Source organism: Hoplias malabaricus, chromosome 1 (assembly GCF_029633855.1).
Source record: "Hoplias malabaricus isolate fHopMal1 chromosome 1, fHopMal1.hap1, whole genome shotgun sequence".
NCBI classification, from domain to species: Eukaryota; Metazoa; Chordata; class Actinopteri; order Characiformes; family Erythrinidae; genus Hoplias; species Hoplias malabaricus.
This window is the reverse complement of record NC_089800.1, coordinates 5,178,263-5,199,754: the sequence shown is the minus strand read 5'-3', so window position 1 is coordinate 5,199,754 and position 21,492 is coordinate 5,178,263. Positions and strand designations below refer to the sequence as shown.

At 42.6% G+C, this 21,492-nt stretch overlaps 1 protein-coding gene across 1 annotated transcript in view; it reads right to left on the bottom strand.

Annotated features, from left to right (window-relative positions):
* Positions 1-21,492, bottom strand: part of csmd3a (CUB and Sushi multiple domains 3a) — a 287,911-nt gene that overhangs the window by 80,787 nt on the left and 185,632 nt on the right. The window contains 8 exon segments of the mRNA XM_066676154.1: positions 546-615; positions 2,245-2,363; positions 2,597-2,701; positions 4,578-4,674; positions 5,477-5,601; positions 13,464-13,667; positions 14,294-14,389; positions 14,603-14,716. Coding sequence (XP_066532251.1) covers positions 546-615; positions 2,245-2,363; positions 2,597-2,701; positions 4,578-4,674; positions 5,477-5,601; positions 13,464-13,667; positions 14,294-14,389; positions 14,603-14,716 — 930 coding nt within the window.

Genomic DNA, 21,492 nt, shown 5'->3' with positions numbered 1-21,492 from the left:
CATCTCCGGAGACACGATTATAAATTAGTAATAAAAACTGAGCTTTTTTTTCCAGGCATTACGTGTCATCTGGCACAGATCGCCATTCTTTTCCCAGCGGCAGATGGAACTGTACTGAGTCAGAGATGAACAATGGCGGGTGAAAGACGCAGAGAACCTTGAGAGAGTGACTGTGAAGCTAATTGATTTGCGCACAAAAGGGAATGTTAAAATCACTCTCCATGTACGATGCCTTTCTCTCCAGACGGCATCGTCGGAAAAACAGAATCTCAAAGAAGAACAAGTTATAGCCCATAGGAAAAAAAAAACTGGTATTACAGAAGTGGATGGCGATTCATTCTGGATTTTAGGAATACGTAAAAAAAAAAAAGAAAAAGAAAAAGAGGAGTCAACCAATTGAAAACAAATGAGACAGAAACATCTCGGAATGTTATTGCTGTCAGATCGGCCCAAACTCGGCACATTCCATCGAGCCACTGAGAATAGCACGACACACGGGAGACAGATGAAAAGACCAAAGACAAAGTCCTATAGGAGAAATGTACCCAGACATAGCGGTGCTGGATAGTTCCATCTTCTGACAGGTCCTGGCATGCACGTTATATATGCACTGCCCTGCAAGACAAGAAAGAAAAAGAATTAAGAAGCTCTTCCACAAAGTCTCAACAGTAATATACGCTGAACAAAAAAAAAAAAACCTCAGTGGTACCTGACTCGCATTTCCAAATCACAGTGCATCCAACAATGAAGAAAGCTCTGTGTATCTCTTAAACAGTGAAAGGAAACAGCAGCAAACAGACTTTTTCCCCAGAGAGTTCACTGGAACACTGCTGACACTTGTTGTGTAATTTAGTAACTCTACGTTGAGCTGCTAGTGAGCAATAAGGGGTGGAACAGGGATGAGTTAAATTAAAATGTTTTATCACATCATGTACCTCTGGGAAGAGGTCAGTTCTACATTACAAAAACAATGATGTAAATATACACTGAGATTATGAATATTATGTGATTTATCACCATATTTCTACACAATTTCTACAAGCATTATTTCTGAAAATAAGCTGAATGGTCTACCGAAGCATTTTCATTGAAATTACCTAAACCTAGCTAAACATTTCTAGAAGCAAGTCAAATAATCTTAAAATATTCTTACAACAATCCAGTACCTAGAAAAGTTCAGTCTATTTTAAACATGAATTTATACCTATTTGTCTAAAAGGTGTTTTTATACCTATTTGTCTACATGTGTTAACATTCGGAAATCTAGTTGGCAAAAAGTTTTTACAAGTTATCACTTGCTGACACAGCAGTCAGATAGTATGTAGAATTACACAGCAGCAGTTGAAGGTTGCCAAAAGAAGCACTGCTTCAAGGGACTTTCTATTTTTAACAAATTTAGATTTGAGATGATGCTTCCTGCCATCCGAGTCAGATTACTGTGGCAGGGGGTCATTTTTATTCACAGAGCACGGTGCGAGGGTTGGAATGACAAAAGCCCAAGCCTTTGAACAAGTGTTTAATGAAACGCGAGGATAACAAACCCCTGTTCGGGATGGCAAGTGGCGGCTGCCCTGACACAAGCAAATTGGGTTGTGCTGGTTTTATTTAACGCTATCTGTCAAGTGCCAATTACGAAGGCGGCATGACAGCAACACGCTACAGAAGTGTGTCCAAACTGTTGCTGGCTAAGAGCCACTGCTTGCTCATGTCTGGAGTGGCCAGAGTTCAGTTAGCATCACTCAGAACGCTTCAAATCTACAAAACTCTCCCAAAGACACTGGGCAGAAAAGATATATTTGCAGTCTGGTGTTTGCTTCTTTCCTTGTGCCAGTGGAACTATAAAGGTAATGTAGCTATGAAAGACATAAGCCTATACTTAGCTGCTAGTATTGTGCTAGGTTCATGCAGGAATATCACACAATGCCTTACATTAATCTCATATTTCTATTGAAATTTTGAGAATTAGATTGATTAGAAGTAGATTGTCCCATCTTTGTGGCAGTAACAGCTTCTACATGTCTACCACTTTGCTGCAGAGAACCAAGCCCAAAGCTGAGGAGATTTACTCCCCTCTTGCCCACAATTGACATTTGACATGGTGATCACCTGGCCAAGTTCTGTAGGTTGTCCAGACACCAGTTGCTCACTTTCAGACACTATCCCCAGGCCTTTCTCCAGGAATAGGTCCCAGTAACATTATTTCAGACAAGCTGTGAAAACCCCGAATTATATTTCTACACCCACCTTCAGAGTATAGCCTTGGTCACACTGGAATGCGACCACATCCCCGACCATGTAGCGGTCCCCGACCTTGATGCTATTGCTGGGGGTCTGCGGCTCTGGGCAGGAGTCCAAACCTATTGCTTAGGACACAGGGAAACTCTCTTCATTTGTCAGTAACGAGCACTTTAAGATTACACGGCTGATTAGGCAAGTACAGCAATCCTTCAAAGAGCTCGAGACATGCCCTCCCACTTCACTTTCCAATAAGTAAATGACCGTCCCATCTTGGTCGGTTTGCAGAAAGTTAAAGGAGGAGTGATCCTTCTCTGTAATGAATGGCTGTGATATTGACACCTGGAAGGTGGCCTAATACCTGTGTACTCCAGGTGAAAGCCCGCGCCAGACACACTCATGTCCGTCTGGAAGGTGAGGTACAGGTTGTTGGATGTGCTGTTCAGCAGTGGAGGAATAGTGATCCCTGAAGGCCAGAGGATTGTCCATTAGAAATGTATTCATTATTACATTTTATAGTTATATTATTTTTATTATTACATAAGAATTCAAATGAAGTTGCAAAATAGAAGGAATAGTAATAAAAAAAATAGTTATAACAATCAATTATATTTATGTATACTTTGCCTTCCCTATTGTCTGCATTTCTTGCATTTGTCATTGGTTTTGAAACAGAAAAATGATGAACAATTCAAATAACTAAATAATAAATGGTAAAAAAAAATAAAGAGGAACACAATACAGATGAGGACACCGAACAGGAATGAATACCCAAGGATAACTTTTCATCAAACTGAAACCTTAATAAAACATTTCCTCTTCTGCCAACAAAATGTAGATGGGATTGAAAGAATTTTTACTTTCAACAGAATCTCTGAAAAAAGGTTTCATAGAAAAGAACAGTTTGTTGTGGGAACTGTGATAACTGTTGCTTGTAAGGGTCAAAATAAAATAATCCACATTTCATGGCCCTGAGGGGACCAGGGTATTGATAAAGCACTGTTGCTGTTAGCGGTGGTCACACCTTGCTGCCCTGGTCATCAACTCCCTGGAAATACAGTTGTGGAGCTCAGCTATGACAGACTTTCTCCTAGTTTACGACCACCACCTTCACCTCAGTGAGCCAATCTCCGCCAGACAAGAGGTTTTATGACCAGCTCTTCTTCCAGACAAACTGACCAAAGTGAGAATTTACAGAGTGAAAAGATGGAGACTGAATGAGGGGAGTCAATTATCCCTAGAGCACAAACCCACACCTGTGGACAGTTTCACACAGCCACACCACCTACCAACATGTGTGACTGGACTATGGGAGGAAACCACGGCAACTGGAGGAAACACACACAGACACAGAGAAAACACATTCCCAAAGTAGGGGGTCTATTCTGCTGTTTTGTCATTGCAGTCCCTACTTGAATGTTGCGAGAAATATAATGAAGCAGGTCCAGTCAAACTTTTGCCTGGCACTGTACACACTCCTTCAAGCCCTACTTCCTCATACCTCTGCAGCTTTCTCTTAAGTCATATTTCCTCCGAGTCATTTTCACGGCACGATCCGTCTTCCTGCATAACTTCCGTTAATCTTTCATCCACCGCTCAGGCAGATTAAACGTCAAGCTGTCGACAATAGTTAATGCTCTGTCTGAGAGGGGGGGGTGCCATCTGCTAAGGTCAGCGCAAATTTATTTTGTTTCCCTTCCGTTCCGTTCTCTGACCAAGCGTTCCAAGCTGATGGTGATGATGGCTGGGGAGGCGGACAATTAAAATCTGCCTTCCAATTTCAGCAGGCCTCCTTCGTTTCCATTGTGGAGGCTAGTGGAATAGCTGGCATTCGGCTGTTAGCATCCCATTTCCTCACCAGGGCTACTCCCATTTCACCCCCGCTGCTTATGAAGCTGTTGATGCATCGTGTTCCGTGACAGCTCAAATATTGATGTGCTTTGGATGATAAAACAAATCTCCAGATGAAAGTCGGGCGGCATATGGCGTGAAGAAAACAACACAAAAAGAGAGAGAAAGAAGTCTTATCTTCAAGAACAAGGCCGGCTCGCTGGGCCTCTTGGGCTGATAGGCAAGCCTCTGTTTAAAAAAAAAAAAAAAAAAAAAAAAAAAAAAAAAAAAAATGTACCAAGGTCGCCCCGCTGCGAAACAACCGTAAAGTGTTGCGCATCATAGACAGCTCAATACGGACGAGCTTTGCTGCCAACATCTTCTGTTTCTCTGAGGATATAGAATCAATTTCATCTCCCGACTACAGCAGATGCAGAAACTCTACTCATTCACTCCGTTTCATCTCCCATCATGAGTCGGAACTCAACTTTTGTCTTGATAAAAAGCCTTACCTGAATAACTGCCCAGTCTGGGAGCATTGCTGTCCACACCATCGTAGAAGTCCAGCGAATCCCAGTTGTGCTCAGTGGAAAAAGTCACAACTGTGATCTAGAAAATAGAAGCATTATATCACAACCTTGGCCTACTGGGATCACTTCCAGTTTAGTTGGTGAAAGATTAAGGATATTGACAGAGATTTAACCAGAAAGGGATCAATAAAGTATGAGTTTTTGGTCTTTGGCTGTTATTTATGGCACATTACTTGCTATCACATTTGGCAACTGCAACATCACTGGACAGCTCAACACAGAACAGTATCTTCCACCAACGGATATCATTGTGAGACTGTGCTTTCATGCAAAAACTTCCAAAACCTAAAATAGTTATTATTTATCAATTCAACCTATTTTAGTTTTTGGATGAACGCACAGTCTCACAGTGATGTACCCTTGCTGCTGGTAATGTAACATGACGGCACAGCTCAACACCCTTAGAGGAGAGCACTGACTGTCATTCCTGTTATGTCAGATAACTGGCACAAGTTATGATTACCATTAAATTAGCAATTGAATGTGTTATAAGAAAGTTTCACAAGGTGCTTCACCTCAGAAAATGCCAAATGTTTTTTTGAATACAGCAATACGTTGTAAACACTCAGTACCCCAGACTAACACAGTTCATCAATACAGAGCAATCCCTCAGTTCTTGGAAGTGTGTTTGTAGTTACATATAAGAATGGTTTATTAAGAGGCCATAATCAACACAAAACTAACAAACAAAAAGAATTTCAATATTTCTGCAGAGAATTTCAAAACTGCCTGTGTATAACTTTCAAACCAGGAATAAACTTTAAAGCATCTTAAAGCATCAGAGAAGGAAGAAACTAAAGAAATAGAAAGGTTTGTCTCACTTGGATTCCAGCTCCCTCAGGCACGAAGACCTTCCACACACAGTTGAGGTGGTTGTCGTAGGGATCAGGGTAACCAGGAGATAGGATCGTCCCCCGGCGGGCCGTCAGAACCCCTCCACAGGGAACTGGGTGGACACACACACACAGACATGACAGGGGCCATAAGGAACCCGACAATGCAAAGATGAAAAAATGGGAAAACAGCAACAAGGAAAATCGAAAGGAATGCATAAAAAGAAGTACGATTACAAAAAGCTGATGAGGCGGCAACCTTCAGAAATGCCACATAAGCAAATCTGAAAGATGTGCAGGTGTACGACACTGGAGAGACCTCTCAAACAGAAGGGAGAAAAAAAGGGAGAAGAAAAGTGTATTGATTGCCTTGAGGTGGTAATATTCTCCACACAAAATGGGCCATTAGTCAAGAACCGTCTTGACAACTTCCAAAAGCGCAGTAACGGCGCTGGATCAAAACGCTGTTAACTGAGGGAATGGCTATTCTCTCCTTGTGCTGAAAGGAAATGGAGCTAATCACCAGGGGGAAGGAGCTAGTTACAACACTCCAAAAAGAAACCCTTATAACCAAAGGTTTTTGGACAATAGTTTCATACTTCTGGAAAAGACTTGGAAATTAATGCCAGAAGCTATGTCAGTTCTTTCAGAATACAGTAGGTATTTATTAATTAATTCATTAATTCATCTTCTGTAACTGCTTCATCCTGATCAGGGTCATGATGAGTTGGGAACTTATAACAAATCCATTGCAGTTCTAAGGGAATACACAGGGTGTACAAATCAGACACACACTCACAACACTAAACACTTTCACACACTCAACCAGTCACTCACACACACATGTAAACAATTATACACAGTCAGTCAGCTTTCCTACACGTGTTTCTAGATTGTGGGAGAAAATGGATAAACTGGATAATCTGGATAAACCCCCACAGACACAGGGAGAACTCCTCACTGAAAGTGACCAGTAGTCTCTTAATCAGTGCAGATTACAAAACCAGAATGATGTATAATTTCTGATCATTTAAAGTTTAGTTAGGTTTTAGTTAGTTTCTATTTTTCCCATCAAATCTAGTCAACAAGATGTGGCTGAAACTTGCTAAGCTTTTTGCCACAGCTCTGACAGTCAACACTTGTAACTCTTGACACAGCTGTGTCCTGAAATCGACAGCTGGTTAGAGCCATAAGCAGGTGAAGAGTTTTCAGTTCAGCAGGTTGGAGTACTGTACGAGGAGACATGAAACCCAATTTATGCGAGGATGAGGCTAAATTATTTAAAATGATGAATTTCTAATGTGTTTTAGACAGTGCTGAGCCAGGACTATAAAAAAAGTAGCACAGGATTCATAGCGCAGATTTACTGTCAAGCCCCCTGTAAAATCATGACAGTGGAACTAACCTTCACTTTCTACCCACAGAAGCCAAATTGCCACGCTTATTCAGAGGATTGCTGTGCTGCTCTGGCACGCATCCTGAAATCTAATCTTTTTTTTAAAACTGTAGTTCCAGGTGAGAGGAAGCATATATGTAATTTCATATCCAATCAACATTTATTTAACATGTAACTGTAATCTTAAAATATCTTATAATTGTATTACATCAGCATGCAGCCGTAGGTGGGGAAATTAACATTAAACAATAAAAATAACCAATAATGTTTATAGAGGCGGCACGGTGGTGCAGCAGGTAGTGTCGCAGTCACGCAGCTCCAGGGACCTGGAGGTTGTGGTTTCGATTCCCACTCCGGGTGACTGTCTGTGAGGAGTTGGTGTGTTCTCCCCGTGTCTGCGTGGGTTTCCTCCGGGTGCTCCGGTGTCCTCCCACAGTCCAAAAACACACGTTAGTAGGTGGATTGGCGACTCAAAAGTGTCCGTAGGTATGAGTGTATGAGTGTGTGAGTGAATGTGCGAGTGTTGCCCTGTGAAGGACTGGTGCCCCCTCCAGGGTGTAATCCCGCATTGTGCCCAATGATTCCAGGTAGGCTCTGGACCCACCGCGACCCTGAATTGGATAAGCGGTTACAGATAATGAATGAATGAATGAATGAATAATGTTTATAAACAATAATGTCTCTAAATTAATATCTTTTGAGGTGTGTTAGACAGGCTAAATATTTGTTACTACACTGCATGTTTAATCATCAATGCCACAGCTATGGTAATAGCAACTGCAATGACAATTGGAGCTCAACACCCTTGAAGGAGAACACTAAATGCTGTTGGGTAAACCTCAACATGCGCTGGACTTACACTGCCCCCACCCCATTCTAGTTCCAAGTCTGCTTGTCTAGCCATTAGGCTGCCCCTATTAAATGGAAAGGTGTATTTAATTTTACATTTAACAACAAGCACAGAAATGTGATTGTCAATATTTATCACGTACAGTACAAATGTTGCCTCAATAAGATGATCTGTATCTGCTGAAGCAAACTGCTCGTCTCCTGAGCCACGGATACAACGCGGCACCTCAAATATTGAGAGTACACAAAATATAAACACTGCAGTTACCACCACAAACAAATCACATGCTTAAATTACTGCTCGTAAACACTAACAATTCACTTGTGTGCATAGGTACAGAAACAAATAAGCCTGAATAGTCCCCTTTTCCAATATCCGTCTGAATGTTCCTATAGGATAAAATGATGGTCAGTAATCACGGGGAAGGAAGAGGACAATGCGGGAACACAGTGACACCTAGAGAGAGACAAGTCGTACAAGAATCTAAACATCTCTATCTGAAAGCACCGACACACTGCTCGCTCTTTGTCCTTCGTGGCCAGGCAATTTGAACTCCCTTGTTGAAGCAATTGCGGGCCATTGTGTCCAGAGCCTTTTGTGGGGCCGGAGATATGAAAGAAGGCCGGACCATATTCCGTTCATCAAGGACACCTGAGGGATCTCCAGGCTGTGGTCATTTACTTTTGCTTTGCGACCTCGGACCTGAAGGCCAGTGGAGTGACTGGGGGCAGGGCTTTGTGGGCCCTTTATTGCCCCTGAATTAACAATTCCCTTCTTTTGATGTGCCCCTGTATCAAACCTGTGTAAATCTTATATATGTCTCCATTGGGCTGGTGAAGCACTAGCATGCCTTGTGAAATATCTGCATTGAATAAACGCTTAACAGCATTGTTAGCCTGCTGTAGCGGGGTTGTTTACTTTGCCAGGGGTACACCTTTATTGATGGCTCATCATATCAGCAAGACTAGGCCACCTTATTCCAGACCTGAATGGGTTTTGAGATGACTGGGAATACAAGACTTCTCTGCTTCTCTTTTCTTTTTCTTTTATTCCATATAGTGCCATTCTGAGTGAAATATACTTCATACTATACTCCATAGATCCCCACACCCACCACCCTCAGAACACCCTCTGTGCCCCTGCCACTAATCAGAAAGCTATGGTAATGTCATCATTAGCCTTGGAAAGGAGTATCGTCTCATGTAGCTGGTGCGTATCTCTGCAGTTCACCTGTAAACAGGTTAACACACCTGTTTTTGCTAATGGCAAGTGGTAAGTGACAATCAAGCCTCACCACTGATGAGCTGCTCCGGCCATTAATTAAAAGCGGCATGTCTTAATTAGCCATTGTGCAATAATCAGTGCCGGCTGGTGATGGAACAATGGTGGATTTGCCACTATTGTGCTACTGTTGCCACTTCAGTGTAAATGAAAGCAGTGGTCTAGTGTTGTTAAGATAAGATAAGATAAGATAAGATAAGATAAGATAAGACAAGACAATATAAGATAAGATAAGATGCAGCTTGAAGCCAAGTTGGTATGATTGGTTCCTTAGGTTTATGACCTAAGAAACCCTGGTTGTTTGAATCTGCCTATTTTTGACTGTAAATAAAATTGAGATAAAGACAATATAATAAAAAAACAATGACCAAATCTGTATAAAAACCTACATTTCTACACAAGAAAGCTTCTAGTCTTCTAGTGTCATGCTCTCGATGTTCTGTGTTGAGTTATTCCTGCGAGGATTTGATGGTATTCTGCCACAAGGACATTTGCGAGGTCAGGTACTGATGTCGGATTATTACCTCCAGAACACAATGGAATTAGATGAAACCCAATTGCGCTGCTCCACAGCCCAGTGCTGGGAGGCTTTATACCCCCCTCCTGAGGACACTTGGCATTGAGTAAGGAGAGGTTCATCCAGGCAATTCCAGAGTATCTAATTGATTTTCTTATTTTTCTTTTCTACAGAGGTTATTTCAAGCTGAACGTCTGTCAGTGAAGTGTGCAGCCTGAAGTCATCACGATAAATGCCAAGGGTCAGCTTGAAGGGTATGAGGCCCTGCAGCACTGGACTGTGAAGCAAAGTTTAGCCATTCTGTGGCATAGGCAAGAAGGATCTGTAGCTCTAGTTTAAGGGTGCGTGTCCACTTGCACTTTGTCTTGCCATATTCCATCAGATACTGTAGTGAGTAACATGTAGTACGTACAACTGCATTGAAGTTCAACTTTAAACACACAAATTTAACATTTAGTATAAACACCCTGGTGTATAAAACCAGAACCAGAATTAGTGTGGTCTGTCCTTTCTAAACTGGTGTAGGTACACAATATATATTAGACACAATTTGTTCTAATGCACTGAATTATCAATAAACAACCCAGCATGCTGCACATATATTGCCCATGCACTGAAAAGTGAGTGGCTTAATTTAGCTCTTGAATACAGCCCTAAAGTGTGTGAGATGGAAGTTATGATAACGATATTCATGGCTCTCAAACTCCGCACCATACCTCGTCCCCACTCCATACACCCCTAGAAGCGTAGTGAGGAAACTATAGTGCCAACGAATTACAAGCTAATGTCTTATATAACGCAGCCCCCTGTATACCCCCACCGTCCCCCACCTCTCTAAGAGGCCACAGAGGCCACCAGATTGGAAGAAAACTGTGAGCTTTGGTTTCCAATAGCAACAACATGACGAATGGTACAGTAGTAAACACTCTTCGGTAGAGGAGCTGGAGCAGGTTCTACCGAATGAACGTCGCCCACGCACACAAAAATCCCTATTACCCTATTTGGTCATAAGTCTCTGGAAACCAGTTAGTCCAGTGTGTCTTCTGAAATCACTAGTGTGAAATCAACAAGTATTTAGTCTCCCTTTGCGGCAGAAAGTGATGTTAATACACAGCTGTGTTGGCATTTGATGGCATTTAGCCATATAAACATTAGTGGGGACTTGCTAATGCTGGAGGATTAGCACTGGATCACAAAGCACACTCCAGAGAACACAGTTCCACTGTTCCACATACCAGTGCTGCTGGAGGTGGTGTGGGTGGTTTTTGGCATTGGGGGGGGGGGGGTGACACTTAGCACATGGTGAAGCTCTTGTGCAGCTGCTCCAGAGCATCCCATTTGCTAATCTATGGAGTGGGTGGTGCTAAACTAGGCTGTGAATTTCACTATATGGAAACACGTTGGTTGTTGTGACATCACAAATTTCCTGATGAGGGCTAGTTTGTGGAAGCCCCCTGTATAGGGTGTGCTTCTGACTTGCACCCATTGATGCAATTTGGGCTCTGAATACACTGTGAACTAGATCAGGATGAAGTGGTTACAGAAGGTGAATGAATGAATGAAAAACGTTCTAGACAAATTCACAAAAGCAGCAGGAAATTGATGTGTGAAGATGAGCTACAGTTAGTATATGATCTCAAATCAGATGAAGCTTAAGGACACCTTAAACTACTTTCAAAATTAGACACAAAAACAAGGATCTGGGGCTTTAAACAGCAGCGTGTAGAGAACTGGGGGGTTATCTAAGAACACAGAAAAGTTCTGCCTCTGATCTTAGTTTTATTTCCCTGTGAAACTCTGCTGTGTTTTGATTTGTGAGAGAAAAAGATGGTGGGTGTGGGTGGGGTGGGGTGGGGGACATGCAATAGTAGCTTCTCTGTGTGAGAAGGTGGATGTCCCCACAGGAGCGTTTCTATTAAACTGCACAAGGACAGCGCTGGAGGGAACGCAGTCTTGTCAGTTTGCATCAGGAGGTTTCGCCAAAGAATTCACACTGGGCCAAAATCACATTTCACGCCGCACTCCTGCAGCTTGAGCTCGCGCGTCACCTTCAGCCATGATCCTGACGTATTGATTCTTTAATACAGCGGAAAAATGCTGCATCTTTCAATATCCGCCACTTACTGCAGTACACTTGGGAAACTGCGTTTGCAATAATGAAGCTCATTAATCATTAACCCATTCAACTCCAACGCTACTGCATGAGGATTACAACATGTGTGTGTGCGTGTGTTTCTGCCTGTGCATGTGTGGGAGGGGGTGAGGGAGGGTAGCAATTGCCTAAAAGTTAGTTAGGTTGATTCAGGTTCAGAACTACTGTAAAAACCATTTCTCAGGCCTTATGTTGTAACTCTCTCAGACGTCTGGTGACCATCAACACTGTGAAGAGTTCTGACCTGGTAGGTTTCTTTTAAAGAGAGCATTTCACATCAAACCATTCGGAATGACTTTGTTTACTCCTCATCCTCTAAATTCGAAAGAATTTTTCACTTTCACTTTTTCAGAACAGGGGTGGGCGATATGGCCCTAAAATAATATCACGATATTTCAGGGTATTTTGGCAATAACAATATTCTTGGCGATATGAACACAACACTAAATTATACTTTTATTAATTTCATGAACACACTACTGCAACAAAATAAATATTGTGTTAATATTAATTTTATTAAATTAAATATATTCCCAGTAAACATTTAGCCATTGATTCAACGTTGAATTAACGTAATGACTGCCGTCTTATCAACGTTCTTTTAAGGTTGAAAATGAAAGTTCAAAAGACCTCCAAACACAGACATTGAAAAGACGACTATTAGACGTATTTTGGACGTCCATTGACGTTATTAATTGGTCCCGAAATAAATGACTCGTATAAAACGCATTTTGGACGTCCACTGACGTTATCAATTGGTCACCACTTAACTAACTTATTAAGATGGATTTTGGACGTCCATTGATGTTTAAAATATGTCCTTGATGGACAGACTCCTTTTAGACCTATTTTGAACGTCCAGGGACGTTCCTTGTTTACTGGGTTCTTACATAACACCATGGTTTATTGTACATCAGATGTTTTGCAACCAAACCACATCCACACGATCTCCCCTTTTGGAGCAGATTTCTTGACCTCAGAGCCACTTTTCACTGTACCTTACTCTGCCTACATGACTCATATAAAGAGTGTATGCCATACTACAGGTAAGTGCATGATGTCATTACATAAACAAGTCTGAATATCACTATATCACAATATTGATTTTTTTTTATCATTTTAAAAATTATTACAATATTATCGCAAATGATACAATATGGTACAGCCCTAGTTATGAAATTATTCTGACACCTAGTGGCCTGGATGTGTCAAAACTTCTGTGGTAAACCTACTTTAATCATGAGTGAATAGTCGTCCTGTTTCATGGAGCATAAACTTTCATTCAGAGACTTTGTCTCATGAGTTTAACTTTAAAAAATACATGTTAAAAATAGTAAATAATTACTTTATATTAGTATTTATAATACTTTCTGGTATTTGTGCTCCTAGGCTCTGAATACATTTGCAGTGTGTAACTATACTGTTATATAGTATTGCTATATAGTATAGTATAGTATTGCTATATAGTATAGTATTGCTATAGCACTGTCCTGAATTTAAGGTGGGGGGGGTGATTTCCTACCCTCTCCAAAAGTTACATAGTGCAGTTTCTGCAATGCTGAGCCTGCAGTAGCAATGATAGACGCTCTGTTCTCTCTACTACAGCTCAGTGAAACCTCAAAATGATTATGAAGCTGGAATTTAAAGGTACAAATGCTACCTACTGTTGCTTTAACCGGATGAATGTGTGGGGTGGGGGGTGTGGGGCTAAAGCAAAATATTACAGAGTGCTCCTCTCCAGCGGATGGCGACTGTGAGTATAAAGAGCGGTGTCCTTACCAGAGCAGGAGGGTACGGTGCCGTTCCACTGCGCCAGGCTGTTGGGCACCGCCTCGCACCTGATGGCACTGGCACCGTGCAGGGTGTATCCCGGATTACACTCAAACAACACCACGGCCCCCAGCCCAAAATCACTCCCGATCCTCCTCCCAAAACGAGGCTCTGGCATCGAGCTGCACTGGGACGCGCTCGTCCTGGGGACGGCTGGAGAAAGAGGAGGATGAAAGGACTCGGGTAAGTCAGACCATGCATCCGAGATGTTGGAACATTGCTGTGAGGATTTGATGGCATGCAGTGGAATGAAGATGTGGTTTCAGGACCTCAAATCTGTTGTACTTCTCCACAGTCCTGGGGGTGGGGGTCTATGCTACTGTAGCCAACACTTTCTCATGTACAGCAGCTCAAAGGCATCCTATTTAATTTCATGCACCCAGAGTCTAATGCTGAGGGGTGTCACACTCCTTGAGTGGGTATGATGAACTATGGCTCATGTGTCGCTGCTCCGGAGCATACTAAACCATTCCATGCTTTTGATTGAGCTTCACTGCTCCAGAATTTAATAATGGGGGGATGGGGGTGGTTATACTCCTTTAACCAACATTATATTGGGTTATGTTCATGTGCAGCTGCTCCAGAGCATTCAATGTACTTTCATGCTTTTCTATGGAGGTCCATTGCTCTTTAGTCCAATACTGGGACCCCTCTAGCCACACTGCTCATTGAACATGATGACTTTAGGCTCATGTGCAGCTGCTCCAGAGGTTCTGTGAGCACAGTTGGACAAATGTGTGGAAAAAAAGGGGTCTAATAACAACACAGTGAAAGACTACCTTGATAAACAAAATGGAAGCCCTTGGCGGAGTTAGGGCCCTCTGTGGTGAATCGGATGGTGATCTCGTTTCCAGAGCTCAGCGGCAGCGGCTCTCCTGGGAAGCAGCGTGTACGAGGGAAAGACATAAATAAACACAGAGACAGTGACAAGCACAAATAACGGAGCCGGCTCATAGTGGCCGAGCGCTAACAAATCAACAGGGTTAAGTGTGAAGAAGCAAATTAATTATTCATCTGCCAACTGCAGATAAACGTGGGTAGAAAAACACAGCTGAGGCCTTTCGCAGGGATGAAGCAGGGGTTTCTACCTGAGTGAGAGCCGTAGATGGAGGTCAGCAGGGGGGACTCCGCAGAGGGGCCATCGAAAATGTCCACCACGTCACTGGGGGTGGTTTGAAAGAACATAAACTGGCCAAAAAGCACTGTAAATGACAAGAGAAAAAAAAAACAGATTAAAGGTGCAATCAATCATTTTTTTAAAGGTGCAATCAATCATTTTTAAAGGTGCAATCAATCATTTTTTATCAACAAGGGACTAGCAAACAATGTTTGAAAGAGGTTGTTAATCTTTATTATATTTTAGATATATTTTTCGTACAAGTTTTTGTTTGTGAGTGAACCAGCTTATATTCCATAGAGTGGGTCTCTCACAAGGGGGCTGAGCAACAAAAAGCAAACTCATCATCCAGGCTATTAGGTGTCAGTATATTAGCTGCATAATAATGTGAACTTGAATCACTGGAAAGAATGGATAGAGGCACTTTCACACACTCACCCAGTCACTCACACACTACCTGTCAGTACCTGTCCCTGCTGCCCCTCTTTACATTAACTGACATTAAAAGTTCTGTTGTAAAACTGTCACTAGGAGACAGTTTTGGACAGCGGCGACATGTTTTCTTTCTCCAGTGAAAGGAGAAGGAAGAGTGAGAGAGAGAGAGAGAGAGAGAGAGAAAGATAGAGAGAGAGAGAGAGAGAGAAAGATGGAGAGAGAGGGATGGATGGAGAGGGGGAACTTCGCCTGCGGGACGGGGGGGAGGTGCACTGTGCCTCAGGGTAAGCTTCGTAACGACAGACAGGTGAAGAAACAACATTCCTCCACGCTCCAGGTGAGAAAAACACCAGCATAAGCTTGTGGTGTATTATGAATAATTTAGACCAAAACCCAACGCCTCTCCTTTCACAGGTGACGAAGCCTTTCCCTCAAAAACCTGTCGGAAAACTTCTTGAAACTAGGCCACGTCAGCTGGAGTTCCCTGGGCACATCTGTCAGTCAGAGTCACCCTGGCGGACTGTAGTGTCAAATACTGTAGAACAAAACCATCACTGTAGCTGCAGAACGCAGCAGGACACAGCTTTCTGAAAGGCGTATTTGATTAGTCCCAGTGACATTCAGGTGGAAAATTAGCATCGGATTAAATAGGGCTAAATAGTAGAAAATAGAGTGTTCTGTTCATTCATTCATTTCTGTAATCACTTCATTCTGTTTGAGGTCATGGTGGAATCTAGAATCTATGGGTGCAAGGAAGGAACACACACAGGACATGGTCTACAAGTGTGAATATGAGAGTGAGTGAGTGACTGGGTGAGTGAGTGAAATTGTCCACAGATGTGAGTGTATGAGTGACTGGGTGAGTGTCGGTGTGTGATATTATCTTGTGTGTGTGTGTGTCTGTGTGTGTGTGTGTGTATGTGTGTGTGTGTGTGTGTGAGTGTGTGTGTGTGTGAGTGTGTGTGTGTGTGAGTGTGTGTGAATGTGTCTGTGTGTGTATGTGTGTGTGTGTGTGTGTGTGTGTGTGAATGTGTCTGTGTGTGTATGTGTGTGTGTGTGTGTGTGTGTGTGTGTGTGAGAGAGAGAGAGAGAGAGAGAGAGAGAGATAGAGAGAGAGAGACTGATGACTGACAAAGTGACAAAGTGAACGACAGAATGAATGTGTTTACATCTTCAACAGGTGTGAGCATGAGTGACTGGGTGAGTGTGTGAAATTGTCCACGTGTGTGAGTGAGTGAATGACTGGGTGAGTACACAAGATTATCCATTGTTTTGACTGGGTGAGTGTGTGTAATTGTCCACATGTGTGAGTGTATGACTAGGTGAGTATGCCATATTGTCCATTGTTGTGACTGGGTGAGTGTGTAATTGTCCACATGTGTGAGTGAGTGAATGACTGGGTGAGTACACAAGATTATCCATTGTTGTGACTGAGTGAGTGTGTGAAATTGTCCACATGTGTAAGTGAGTGTATGACTAGGTGAGTATGCCATATTGTCCATTGTTGTGACTGGGTGAGTGTGTAATTGTCCACATGTGTGAGTGAGTGAATGACTGGGTGAGTACACAAGATTATCCATTGTTGTGACTGAGTGAGTGTGTGTAATTGTCCACATGTGTAAGTGAGTGTATGACTAGGTGAGTATGCCATATTGTCCATTGTTGTGACTGGGTGAGTGTGTAATTGTCCACATGTGTGAGTGAGTGAATGACTGGGTGAGTACACAAGATTATCCATTGTTGTGACTGGGTGAGTGTGTTATTGTCCACATGTGTGAGTGAGTGAATGACTGGGTGAGTATGCAAGATTGTCCATTGTTGTGACTGGGTGAGTATGTGAAATTGTCCACATGTGTGAGTGAGTGAATGACTGGGCGAGTATGCGAGATTATCCATTGTTGTGACTGGGTGAGTGTGTGTAATTGTCCACATGTGTGAGTGAGTGAATGACTGGGCGAGTATGTGAGATTATCCATTGTTGTGACTGGGTGAGTGTGTGTAATTGTCCACATGTGTGAGTGAGTGAATGACTGGGCGAGTATGTGAGATTATCCATTGTTGTGACTGGGTGAGTGTGTGAAATTGTCCACATGTGTGAGAGAGTGAATGACTAGGTGAGTATGCCAGATTATCCATTGTTGTGACTGGGTGAGTGTGTGAAATTGTCCACATGTATGAGAGAGTGAATGACTAGGTGAGTATGCCAGATTATCCATTGTTGTGACTGGGTGAGTGTGTGAAATTGTCCACATGTGTGAGTGAGTGAATGACTAGGTGAGTATGCCAGATTATCCATTGTTGTGACTGGGTGAGTGTGTGAAATTGTCCACATGTGTGAGTGAGTGAATGACTGGGAGAGTATGTGAGATTATCCATTGTTGTGACTGGGTGAGTGTGTGAAATTGTCCACATGTGTGAGTGAGTGAATGACTAGGTGAGTATGCCAGATTATCCATTGTTGTGACTGGGTGAGTGTGTGAAATTGTCCACATGTGTGAGAGAGTGAATGACTAGGTGAGTATGCCAGATTATCCATTGTTGTGACTGGGTGAGTGTGTATAATTGTCCACATGTGTGAATGAGTGAATGACTGGGTGAGTGCGCCAGATTATCCATTGTTGTGACTGAGTGAGTGTGTGAAATTGTCCACATGTGTGAGTGAGTGAATGACTGGGTGAGTGCACCAGATTATCCATTGTTGTGACTGAGTGAGTGTGTGAAATTGTCCACTGTGACTGGTATTCAGATGATATTATCAGTTGAAAATCAGTATTGAAATGAATCGCCACATTCAAATATCGTCCAATCCCTGAGGAACTCAGTGCCATACCAAGCCTCAACAATTGCCCCAATCCTCCAAGTAACAGCTCCGAGTTTGTTTTCTTCCATTTGGTTCTTGAATTGCGCTTGGATCTTCTTTAATATGTCCAGACAAATGCCTCTTCAACCTGCTTGTCTTCTATAATCACCTCAATTGTCCAAGTCAATAACAAAGCCGCCATGGGATTGCATGACCTCCAGCATTAATATGTATTCAGCGGACGACAAGTCTCATTCCCCTGAGGCATGGGGCTGGACCAGCTTATATAAAGATGATAATACAGCAGTTCTAGCAGCAAATAAAGTCACTATTAAGGATTCCAGGCTTGATTAAGGATGACGTGCCATGCCCTTGTTCCTCGGAAGAGCAAAGAGAAGGCGCCGCCCAACTGCAAACTAAATAAACCTGTCTGCCTTGATGATTCAGTTTGGTCTACTGTGGTAATAGCATGGGGTATAATTATTAGCAAACACGGTTATGTCCATAAACCATGTCCCTAAGTACATTGCGGGGGTCATTGCGGCTTTCATGGCTCTACGGAGAACTCTACCCATAGGGTCCGGGAGATGCCGTACAACAAGGCTCAAACCAAGCATTCCTTATATGGGCAATAGCATGGCGCATAATGTAATATAACATAATAGGCTTATAATTATTCTATCTCTAAAACCTAAATGCATTGCGCGGGCTGTTTTGGGATTTACAGCTTCATGAATAACTCCCTAAGGGCCTGACAATGTCAACAGCGCTTTCGCATGGGGGCGGCCAATCAAATCCATCCTCCTTCTCCAAGCTAGAGCTTTGTTAATGGGGTGGTACCACAGAGGGCTCTCTGCCATAACAACCTCATCCACTTCTATTGTCCTATCATTGCGAGGGAATGGCAGAAAGGCCGTCAGAAGGGCCAGGAACCACCCACTTTCTTCCTCGACAACATGACTGAACATAAAGTTAGGGTCAGCGCCATTTAGGGCTGTGCCATATCGCATCATTCAGGATAATATCGTCCAATCTTTAAAAAATCAATATCAAGATAATAGTGATATTCTGGCTTGTTTATGTAATGACATCATGCGGTTAAATATAATAAAGCATACGTTTCTCACATGAGTTGTTAAGGCACAGTGAAATACGGTGGAAAGTGGATCTGAGATGGAGGGATTTACTTTTGTTATTTACTGTGAAACTTGAAGGTTGATTTTTTGTGCAATTGTTTATATTTGATGTTTATATGCACACACAAAATTTTCTGCACTTTGGATGTGTGGCAGATTTATACGCTACTTTATTTTTTATACAAAATCAAAATTTTGGTAAGTTACTGTTGTTTACGTAATAAGCAAATGTTTACAGATTTGATTTTGTTGCTTTTTCTGAATTTTTGAAACTGTTATGCAGTAAAACTGTTATGCAGGTGGTGTCACAGCCACACAGCTCCAGGGACCTGGAGGTTGTGGGTTCGATTCCCGCTCCGGGTGACTGTCTGTGAGGAGTGTGGTGTGTTCTCCCTGTGTCTGCGTGGGTTTCCTCTGGGTGACTGTCTGTGAGGAGTGTGGTGTGTTCTCCCTGTGTCTGCGTGGGTTTCCTCCGGGTGACTGTCTGTGAGGAGTGTGGTGTGTTCTCCCTGTGTCTGCGTGGGTTTCCTCCGGGTGACTGTCTGTGAGGAGTGTGGTGTGTTCTCCCTGTGTCTGTGTTGGTTTCCTCTGGGTGACTGTCTGTGAGGAGTGTGGTGTGTTCTCCCTGTGTCTGCGTGGGTTTCCTCCGAGTGCTCCGGTTTCCTCCCAGTCCAAAAACACACGTTGGTAGGTGGATTGGCGACTCCAAAGTGTCCGTAGGTGTGAGTGAATGTGTGACTGTGTATGTTGCCCTGTGAAGGACTGGCGCCCCCTCCAGGGTGTATTCCTGCCTTGCGGCCAAAGATTCCAGGTAGGCTCTGGACCCACCGCGACCCTGAATTGGATAAGTGGTTACAGATAATGAATGAATAAATACATTTAATATAAATAAAATTACATATATTGTGGTGCAATAGTGTGTTCTTGAAATTAATCATATAACTATATATAACTATTTTTCAGTGATTTGTCGTATTGCCAAAGATATCGCTCATGCTAAAATACCCTTTTGATACTATTGTGATATTATTTTATGGCCATATAGCCCACCCCTAGCACCTTTGGCTGGGAAAAGGCTTGGCCAATTTCACCCACACAGGCATGTACCCATGATCCCAATGGATGAGTAAACCAACAGGGTCAAACGTCTGACTGGAGGAGTCTGCTAGCCTCCAGCATAAACACAGCAGGTTCCTGACCTCATATGTGGAGAGTGAGGCTTCATTTTGTCCATTCATCTTACTTTCAGGTTGAGGGTCAAAGGGCAAAGTCTGAGTAGTCTGGTAAAAAAAAAAAAAAAAGAAATCGAGTAAACAAAATGTCCCCCACTCGGCCTGAATGCACTTGATCCACCAAGACAGGTTTTCGTCCTCAGTCTTGCAAGGAGAATGTAGCTAACAAGTAACAAAAGCTCAGCCACTACTTTACAAGCCTTAATAATCACACTAGGGGCAGAGCTCGAGGGGGGACCTGAGGGGATCTGCTAGATTTCTGATGATTAAGAAAAGAAGCTCTCCAATGCTAATGCCATTCTAAGCTTGTCATAACCAAAAGCGCAGGGTCCTTCCACTTTTTGGACTTTGCTAATTAGAATCTGATGCGCTGGGCCATCTGCCCATTAGCTTGAGGTTATGCTCGATGTCAAGTGGGATGAATAGAGCCCCGCAAATGGGGAGCGGTGGCAATGGTTCGCTATGCTTCGCTAACGTTCTCTGGGCAGAATTCATGAAGGCAATCACATCCATACAGCAATGTTCCAACATATTAATTACAAACAAGTTTTGACAAAATTCCTTTGATCAAAGTTTTCAGAAGAAAAGATGGATCTGCCAACCTCTGGGCAAAGGGCAAAAACCAGGCTCGGCACACCCCTGCAGTAGATGCTATTCCAATGGCAATGTTATCAAAGCTACGTGGCACCAGCTGTCACCCAGAAAGGCACTTATTTTCCAAACAGTTAGCAGAAATACTTCAAAACAGCACTTAATTCTGTGCAGACTTGCTATCTTCAGGCATATACCCTAGAAAACTATATCTATTGCTGTAAAAATTAGGACTTTTATGAACTGGTCGATTCTGCAGTAGAAATCTCTCAACTGTCCACTGAACTGAAACTATCCATTTCAATTCAAGGACAGTTAAAATCATAAGAAGTGTCTGAAATGTCCTGAATGCTGACTGAGACAGTACTCCATGGGAGGAATGCATCAAGTCATGTCTGAATTGAATGAAATGCTGCTTGTTTTTTATTCTTTTACCACAAAGTTGTCTTATCCTGGCTAGCGAATGTTAGCGCATCACTATCCTGGCAAAATCAAGACACGTTGCTGCCTTTGAAGTGTGTCTCAAGTGTGATTTTTTAAAATGTATTTATTTATAAATATTTTGTGTCAAAATTCCACTGTCAGATGCAATGCCACTATACAAACCAGATTCCAAAAAAGTTGGATTGTGTTCACTGACAATGCTTTCTGGAAGTATTCCTGAGCC